At 34.2% G+C, this 9354-nt stretch overlaps 2 protein-coding genes across 2 annotated transcripts; both read left to right on the forward strand.

The window, feature by feature from the left end:
• Positions 1–290: 290 nt before the first annotated feature.
• On the forward strand, positions 291–3726 carry LOC131601230 (ras-related protein Rab7). The gene is made up of 7 exons (XM_058873005.1): positions 291–515; positions 755–781; positions 877–976; positions 2113–2259; positions 2519–2599; positions 2818–2963; positions 3353–3726. Exons 1-7 carry the CDS (start codon positions 463–465, stop codon positions 3420–3422), a joined length of 624 nt encoding a protein of 207 aa, XP_058728988.1. The 5' UTR covers positions 291–462; the 3' UTR covers positions 3423–3726.
• A 1638-nt stretch (positions 3727–5364) lies between these two features.
• LOC131606178 (uncharacterized) lies at positions 5365–5899 on the forward strand. Its single transcript, XM_058878448.1, has one exon. The coding sequence runs from the start codon at positions 5400–5402 to the stop codon at positions 5766–5768; it is 369 nt and encodes a 122-aa protein (XP_058734431.1). The 5' UTR covers positions 5365–5399; the 3' UTR covers positions 5769–5899.
• Positions 5900–9354: the final 3455 nt, after the last annotated feature.

A 9354-nucleotide genomic window follows, 5' to 3' on the forward strand; every position in this document is an offset into this window, starting at 1 on the left:
AAATATAAAATGCAAATTATTCTGAGCTAACTATGGCTACATGTCTTAATTTTCTTTTTAGCTCAAGAAGATCCATTTATTATTTTAACATAGTACAAGAAGTCTTATTTAAAATAAATAAAAATCTAATTAAATACCACAAAATAAAGTTAAAAAAAAAAGTTAGAAATAAAAAAAAGTTAACATAACAATAGTAGCAAGTATTTTCCAAAATATAAAATAAAAAAGTAGTCACATAAACAAGTGAGGGCAATTTAGGAAACAAAAGAGTAATTGGAGTAGCATTCATTCATTGTTTCCTAGGTGAGTACTAATTCACCAATAACCATTCTTCCTCCACCTGTCTTTCAAAACTTACTTTTCTTGCACAAAAATCTCAACCACATCACAATTCTCATTCTTCCAATTCAATCCAATTTTCTTTCCTTTTCCTTTTCCACAAGATTTTGATTCTGATCTCCCATGGCTTCTCGCCGCCGTATGTTGTTAAAAGTCATAATCCTCGGAGATAGTGGGTAATTTTCTTCTCCTTCTTATTCTTGTTAATTCAAATTCCCAATCTTCATTAATCGATTTTTACCTAAAAGGAAATTATCAGAAAAAAAAAATAGAAATTATTGATTTTGATTGTGAAAAGATATTTTTTTTTTTGTTATAGATTCAACAGATTTGTGCAATTTTCTTCATATCATACAATTATAGATGCAAATTTATTGACTTTTTTTTTTTTTTGGATTTGTTTTTTCTTTTGCAGGGTTGGTAAAACATCATTGATGAATCAGTATGTATAAATTTTGGATTTTGATTAGTAATTTGTTGAAATGTTTGATTTGCATGGTCATGATTTTTTGTTTTGTTTTGTTGATTTGCATTTAGGTATGTGAATCGAAAATTTAGTAATCAGTATAAGGCTACCATTGGTGCTGATTTTCTCACCAAGGAAGTTCAATTTGAAGATAGGTTGTTCACATTGCAGGTGAGATACACATAAACACAATTTGATAGATTTCATCTCCGTTTTGTATATAATCTAAGATGAATTTTAGCTTATAGAAGCCATGTGTGATCGTATACCATTTATGACCCGTGGTAATCTATGTAGCACCGAGACCTCTGAAAAAATGCGTGTCTGTGTGTTTGGATCTGTGTCGGACACCCGCACTGCACCGACACTTGTGATTCCGTCTAATTTATTTAATTTTTCAAATTATTACCGGTGTTGCCGTGTCAGTGTCATAGTCATGTTCGGAGTGTCCGTGCTTCATTGGTGGTAATATAGTTAAATAGACATTAGAGAAGATATTATGGAAGTTTTTGGAAATGCATTTTTGAAATAGATTGAATATTTATCAAAAATTTCAAAACATGTTTTTTTAAGTGTTTTCGGGAATTTATGTTCTCTAGTTAGCTTTCCCTGTCTTCTAACAAAACAATTGATCCCGCTCGTCGTAAACCCTGTACGTGGAGTTGCTGTTAACTCACGCTCGTCGCATACCATCACAACTCTATGGATGTTCTCCTTCACTGCCGTAAGTGCTGCCATGAAAGGATCAATTTGTTCCTCAATTGAAATGGCTCAGATCTTCATTGGTTCAAATCATTGTCTTTTTGAAGAGCTAACAAACTTATTAGTTTGTGTGCTACTTCAAATTTTGCCGAGATGTTTTTATTTCCAGTTACAAAAATGTTTTGTTTTTCGGATTTCATGAATAGAGTTATGAACTTTGTCAACCTCTTCTGCATTGATGGGAAAACTCTCAGATTACAATTTGTTATCAATACTAACAGATTATTGTCAAAGTTAGGCAAGTGAAAGGTTATAACACTAAAACTTTGAATGAAAAGAAAATATCCTAGTTTTTTGTTGTAAAGTTAATGTCATTTTGTTGAATGAACCATAAAATGATGTCCGTTGTGCATGATATTTGATGATTGTTGCGACTTGTTCACTTTCTACTTGATGAAAGATCAATGTATGTTTGGTTGTATCTTTTTTGCCATGATATTCTCAGAATTAATGCATGATATAAATTTATTATTGTTTAAGATTGAAATGTTCTCTGATGTACATAACATCTATTTTTAACTTTTGTATTCCAATTGTACATGCAGATTTGGGATACTGCTGGTCAAGAGCGGTTTCAGAGTCTTGGTGTGGCTTTCTACCGTGGTGCTGATTGTTGCGTCCTAGTTTATGATGTTAATGTCCTGAAATCTTTTGAAAACCTTAACCATTGGAGAGAAGAATTTCTCATTCAGGTAATTTTGTTTGATCATTAGAGAAAAGGGGATATGCACTACCGAAGTAAACTAGTTTTACTCAACATCCAATGAGAATTGCAGTTACAGAGTGGTCTTATGCGGCCATATCATGAGTTCTCATTGGATGTCACTGTTAAACTATTTTACACTGATGGTGTGTCTGTGTTAAACTCAAATCAATGATACGCTCTGTTATATTTTTACATCTCTTTTATTAAAGTAACTTTGAGAAACTCTTGATTTATTTGACTTTCAGGCTAGTCCATCTGACCCCGAAAACTTCCCGTTTGTTGTCTTGGGAAACAAAATTGATGTTGATGGTGGGAACAGCAGAGTTGTAAGTTACTCCTTTTCCAATGTCATAATTGTATATTACGCACTGTGAATAAGGGTCTTATAATTTTAGAAATGTTCTTATCAGATATTAGTAAAACGGGAAACAAAAGCAAAACAGATTTTCTCAAATCAAACAGGCTCTTTAAATTTTCTTCTATACCTACCAGAAGATGTCACATAACTATCTCTCTCTCTCTCTTTTTTTTTTTTTTTTTTCAGATTTCTGAGAAGAAAGCAAAGGCATGGTGTGCTTCAAAGGGAAACATACCATACTTTGAGACCTCTGCAAAAGAAGGATTTAATGTTGAAGCTGCTTTCCAGTGTATAGCTAAAAATGCACTCAAGAATGAACCTGAAGAAGAAATGTGAGTTTTCTTGAACCGGGTTTTTCTTTATGCATGCCAGTATTCATTGGATTTGACACCTCTAAAATGAGTAATTTACTTCAGAGGGTAATGTAATAACCGTTGAAGAGAAAATCAATGATTGATTTACGGTCCAACATATATACTACTACATATCATGGATGTGTTCGAATACCAATAGTTGATCTTCTCAGTAACAGTTGAGATAAAGTAACTAAATCCTGTTTTGCCTTGGAGGAACTTAATCTTTTATCATTAGTAGATTTTTTCATTAATGGTTGGATTTTGAATTACTAGTGGATGATGTATTGGCTTATAATTTTGCCATGTCACTTGCTTTTACATAAAAATGTCATATCTTTAAGTGTGGTGTTTCTTGATTATTCCAGGTATCTGCCCGACACAATCGATGTGGGCAATGGTGGCCGACAACAAAGATCTACTGGCTGTGAATGTTGAGTAGAGAGAGTTCTGTGATTGTTTGATGCGAACAAATTGTCCCTCGATGATTATGAGCCAGCAGCTATTTTTATTAGCAATGGTAAAACCAAGGAATGTTTTGTATCTCAGTAGTGTGGGTTAGATGTTCATCTTGTTAAATTTTTTCTGGTTATTTGTCTTGATCTCGATTGTTTGTCAAAATATATTCTGAATGAGGAAATGTATACTGGTGAATTTATTGTTGTGTGCTTTTGGGAGTTATTGCATTGATGTTCATAATTTTTTGGCTTTGGATTAACAATGTGAATCCATCATTAGATTTGTGATTGGTTGAGAGTGTATCAAAGGTTTCCATTTATTTATTTTTTTAATGAAGATGATGCAACACACTATTAAAGAATATTCCTAACCCTCCTTCCCCTTTCAAAATAAAGGTGCCAAAGCATGTAGGATATTCCCAAATGTTTAAGTGGATTCCACTTATTCGATGCTTGGTTTTGCATTGATAAAAATTAATTTTGTAAAATTGATTTTATTTAAAAGTAACTGGAATATTAAGTGGTTATGTTTGAATATATTTATGTGAAAATGAATTGCATAATAAATTTTATTATAAAAATTAAATTTAAATCCAGAGGCTAAACGTTTCAAGTTAAAATTAAATTTTTTTAGTCTTTTGATGAAAGTTTCAAATTAAAATTATTTATTTTTTAGTCTTAGATGAAGTGGTAATAACTTCTAAAATTTTTCACATAATTGCGAGGTCTTTGATTTTTTTAATATTGAGTTTTGTTAGTAGAACTAAGATTTATAAATAAGATAAAATTGGATAACATTAAGAAATTTTTTTTTACACCATGTAGGGTGAAAAATATCTTTCGGAGATGTATCTCTGAACGCACTATAAAAGAGATTGTTTCGGAGATTTATATTCGAAAGCACCCTTAATACGCGAGAAATGTGTTAGAAATGCATATCTGAAATATCTGAAATCCTGGACAATGATATATATATATATATATATATATATATATATATATATATATATATATATATATATATATATATATATATATATATATATATATATATATATATATATATATATATATATATATATATATATATATATATATATATAAAAGTTTTGATACATAATTAGATTAAAATGATAAATGAAATGCAAACGCAAAAACGATAAGAAATAAAAAGCGATAATAAACACATAATATTCTCGAATAATAAAAAGGAAAAAAAGGGAAATGCTAACGAGTGCCCCAGGGGTACTGGTTAAGAGTTTAAAAAAGGAATGTTTTGTTGAATATACTTGTATTTAATGCATTAAAAATAGAAATAATTGACTTCTTTTAATGAGCAAAAATGCATGTTTCATTAACAAAACTTGTATTTAGTGCATTGGAAATTGAATTGATTAATTTATTTAGAGAGTATTTTCTTTATATGAAAACTTTAAAGAGTGCGCCTAAGGCACTCGATAACATTTGTTAATAGTAAATTATTAACAAATTGTTAATAGTAAATTAAATTTAATAGTTGGAATGAAAGGTACCGTCAGCAGTGTGGCAAAACTTGTAAGTTATCTCGTCCTTCAGTTAGAGGTTTCATTCAGTTTTTGGTATAGGTATATCAAACAGTCGCCCCCAGTTCCATTCCCTCAATATATCCAAATCCATGAAATACCGGAGATATCTTACGTCCACGTAGTTTGCATTTTTGTCCACCAAAAGGGACGTGTAAACCAAGAACATGATCAAGAAGGCCTTCTGGTATAGGTATATTTAACTTTTAATTATTGATATGTGTTTTTCTAACAAAATTGATGTTTTTTTAATATTAAAATGGGTTATAAAAACTATAATGGGCCATAAACTTAGAAGCCCAGCAAAAAAAGCCCACACACCATAACCGCCTTCAACGGTAGTATATATGTATATCAAATAGCGCTTTATCTTGAATCATTTGAGACAAAAAAAAATGGAGACCACCGAAAATCAATCAAATTTGCTGCACCAGATTATACCACCGCGTCTAGAAGACGCAGGTCTCGAAGATCCCGCGCTACCGCCAGATTTAATCCACGAGGCGTTTCTCAAGGCCGCCGCCGCCGTGAAATCAGGCGCCGCATCTATATTCTCCGGCGATGATGCTTGCATCGATGATCCGACGCCTGCTGAAGACGATAAGTGCGATGTTGTGGATGGAATTGAACCGGAGAATGAAGTGCCGGGACCGTGTGTGGATGGGTTGGAAGGGTTGGAGATTGAGGAGAAAGAGGATGCGAAGGAAAGGGAAGAAAAAGAGAAGGAGGAGAAGAAACCTATCTTGGTTGGAAGCTATGTCTGAGAAATTTGGATTTTGGGTTTTAGGTTTAATCTCTAGTTTGGTGTATGAATAGGTAAAATCTTAATGTAACTGGTTTCGTTTTGCTTTGTTTCTAAAATAATACACCAAGTAGTTTATATTTTATATTAAAATTTTTTTTAAGGTGAACACTCCGGTACCCTTGAATTTGGTTGGGTACCGGTACCTTCCTCCAATCAAATGAAGATATTCAATGCCACATCATTTTTTAATATTATTTTATTTTTAAAAAAATTAAAATTTTAAATCAATTAACACTAAGGGTACCGGTACCCAACTCAAACTAAAGGGTACCAAAGAATTTACCTTTTTTAAATTTATTTTTGCAAGTTCTATGTTCATGATAAAATATGGAAAAAAAAATTTATAAGCAAGGAATGTATTACCCGCTTACAAAAGGCCTAGAACCAATAAACAATAGATGATCTTGTGCTCGTATTAATGTTTTCAATCTGAAATCATTTCCTTTCCAAGCAAATAACATAATCAACCATCCTATATTGAAAATTGAAAAATTACTCCCATTAAAAATAATGCCGTTTCTATTATGTCATAAACAGCACCACACACCTCTAGTCAAATAGAACACGCCTTAACTTTCGAAACCCTCAACCTCCTACTTTCCACAAGCCAATTTTTCAAGTATAACCACAAAATATCTCCCGACTCGAAATTAAAACCGTACCACGAAGAAATATCCCACCAAATCAATTTAACGAAGGGACAATCCAAAAAATATGGGAAATCGACTCGGCTTCTACTAAACAAAAAGAACACAAAGCTGTTAATTTGTAATTCCTTGTGTTGAGGCAGGTTGTTACTCGAACACAAGGTGTGTCGAAGTGTGTAACAGTTTGTTACACATAAGTTTGTTTTAAATTTAGATAGATTTGATTTAGATTTAAAATAGATTAGATTTGATTTAGTTCCAAAATAGGTATTTTGATCTTTTATAGTGTTGGGCTTTGGCTTAGGAGAAGGCTAACCTAAATCTATAAATAGGGAGTAACCCTCATTATTTGTAATCAAGTCATTATCTTGTATTCACAGAAGTTGCAGTTGCAAGTGAAAAACAGAATTTCCACAGTTTGTGGGCAGAGAGAAACTCTGCAGAAAATATTTTCTCCTTCTCTTTTAATATTTCCGCAAACCCTAATCCTATTTTTCTTCATTGTCATCTTTAACGATAAGGAATTACTCAAATGTTTGAGAGTCTAATTCCAACATCTGGTATCTAGAGCTCCGGTTAATCGATTCAAGGCAAGAAGAATGGCGATGACAATGAATCATCCGAATGGGCATTTTCCAGCAACACTACCAATTCTGAAAGGAGATAACTATGAGAATTGGTGCAAGCAGATGAAGGTTGTATTCTGTTGTCAAGATCTTTGGGATCTTGTAAAAGAAGGGATAGAACCGCTTGCAGAAGGTGCGAAGGAGGAAGAAAAGGCCGCACATGAAGAATTGAAGAAGAAAGATTATAAAGCTCTCTTTATAATCCATCAATGTCTGAGTCCAGACAATTTTGAAAAGGTTAGTGATATAGAATCTTCAAAAGAAACTTGGGAGATTCTTGAAAAGTCTTTTGGAGGTGCAGAAAAGGTGAAAGAGGTGAGGTTACAAACTCACAAGAGAACGTATGAACTGCTTCAGATGGAAGATAGCGAAAGCATAACTTATTTCTTCACTAGAGTTACGAAACTAGTGAATCAAATCAAGATATGTGGAGAAGTGTTAACAACAAAAGCTGTTGTTTCGAAGATATTGAGGTCTTTGGCTCCTAAGTTCGATCACATTGTGGTAGCCATAGAAGAGTCGAAGGACTTGTCGAAGTTGACAAAAGAAGAGCTTCAAGGGACGCTTGAATCTCATGAACAAAGAATGGCTGAAAGAGCTGCAGGCAAGTCGAAGAACGATGTGGCTCTGCAGGCTCAGTCAGCAAACAAAAAGAAAGGCAAAGGAAGCTGGACTAGAAATAAAGGTAGAGGTGGCTACAACAATTTGACTGGTCGAAATCAGCAAGAAGGAAATTGGTCGAATCAGAGAAAACCATCATATCAAGGCAACCAAAGAGGTGGTGCTGCAGGTAGAGGAAGAGGTGGTGGTCGAAAGCCTGACAAGAGTCACATTCAATGTTTCAACTGTCAGAAGTATGGTCACTATTCGACAGTTTGTCCAGAAAAGAATAAAAGTCAAGAAAGTGATGCAAAGCTTGCAAAACAAGAAGAAGAAGAGATGTTGCTGATGGTCACAACAAAAGATGAAGATAAATTCAAGGAGCAATGGTACTTGGATTCAGGATGCTCATCACATATGTCTGGAAGGAAAGATTGGTTTGTCAACATAAAACCCTCAATAAAGAACATGGTGAAATTTGCAAATGACAATACTCTAGCAGCTGAAGGTATTGGTGATGTAATGATTACGAGGAAAGATGGAAAGAGGTCAGTAATTTCCAATGTGTTGTACATACCAGGCATGAAGAGCAACTTACTCAGCATTGGGCAGTTGGTCGAAAAGAACTACAAGGTTTCGATCGAAGATAAGATGATGAGAGTTGTCGATGCAAATGGGAGGTTAATCTTGAAGGCTCCTATGTCACATAATAGAACCTTCAAGATCGAACTCAATGTGATGGAGCACGAGTGCCTTGCAACTGCAGCTAGCAGAGATGAATGGATATGGCACTATCGACTAGGCCATCTCAACTTCAATGACATCAGAGAGTTGAAAAGAAAGAATATGGTTTCAGGACTGCCAGAAATCGACATTCCAAACGAGGTATGTGAGGAATGTGTGCAGGCGAAGCAGCACAAGAATAGCTTCAGCAAGGATGCAGGAAGCAAGTCGAAGGCAATCCTTGATGTCATATACTCTGATGTATGTGGACCAATCCAGGTGGATTCGAATGGAGGTAACAAATACTTTGTTACATTCATAGATGATTTCAGTCGGAAACTATGGACTTACCTGATCAAGAAGAAAAGTGAAGTGATCGAGGTATTTGTCAAGTTCAAATCTATGGTCGAAAGACAAAGTGGTCGAAAGCTCAAGGTTTTGAGAACTGATGGTGGTGGAGAATATGTGTCGAAAGACTTCGACATGTTATGTGAGAAAGAAGGGATTGTGCATGAGGTGGTGCCACCCTACACTCCACAGCAAAATGGAACTGCAGAAAGGAAGAATAGAACCATCATGAATATGGTGAGAAGTATGTTGAAAGGAAAGCATTTACCTAAGGAATTTTGGGGAGAAGCAGTGTCGACTGCAACATACATTCTAAACAGATGTCCGACGAAGAAGCTAGAAGGAATTACTCCAGAAGAATGTTGGTCTGGTGTGAAGCCTAGCTTGAGTCATCTGAAGGTATTTGGATCTATAGCACATAGACATGTGCCAGATCAGTTAAGAAGAAAACTTGATGACAAGTCGAGTCAAATGATTCTTATAGGATATCATTCGACTGGAGGATACAAGTTGTTCGACCCAGTGAACAAGCAAGTAGTGATCAGCAGGGACGTGATCATAGATGAGCTTAAAGAATGGGATTGGACTGAAAATGTCAAGA

This window comes from Vicia villosa, linkage group LG5 (assembly GCF_029867415.1).
Source record: "Vicia villosa cultivar HV-30 ecotype Madison, WI linkage group LG5, Vvil1.0, whole genome shotgun sequence".
In the NCBI taxonomy this organism is placed as follows: Eukaryota; Viridiplantae; Streptophyta; class Magnoliopsida; order Fabales; family Fabaceae; genus Vicia; species Vicia villosa.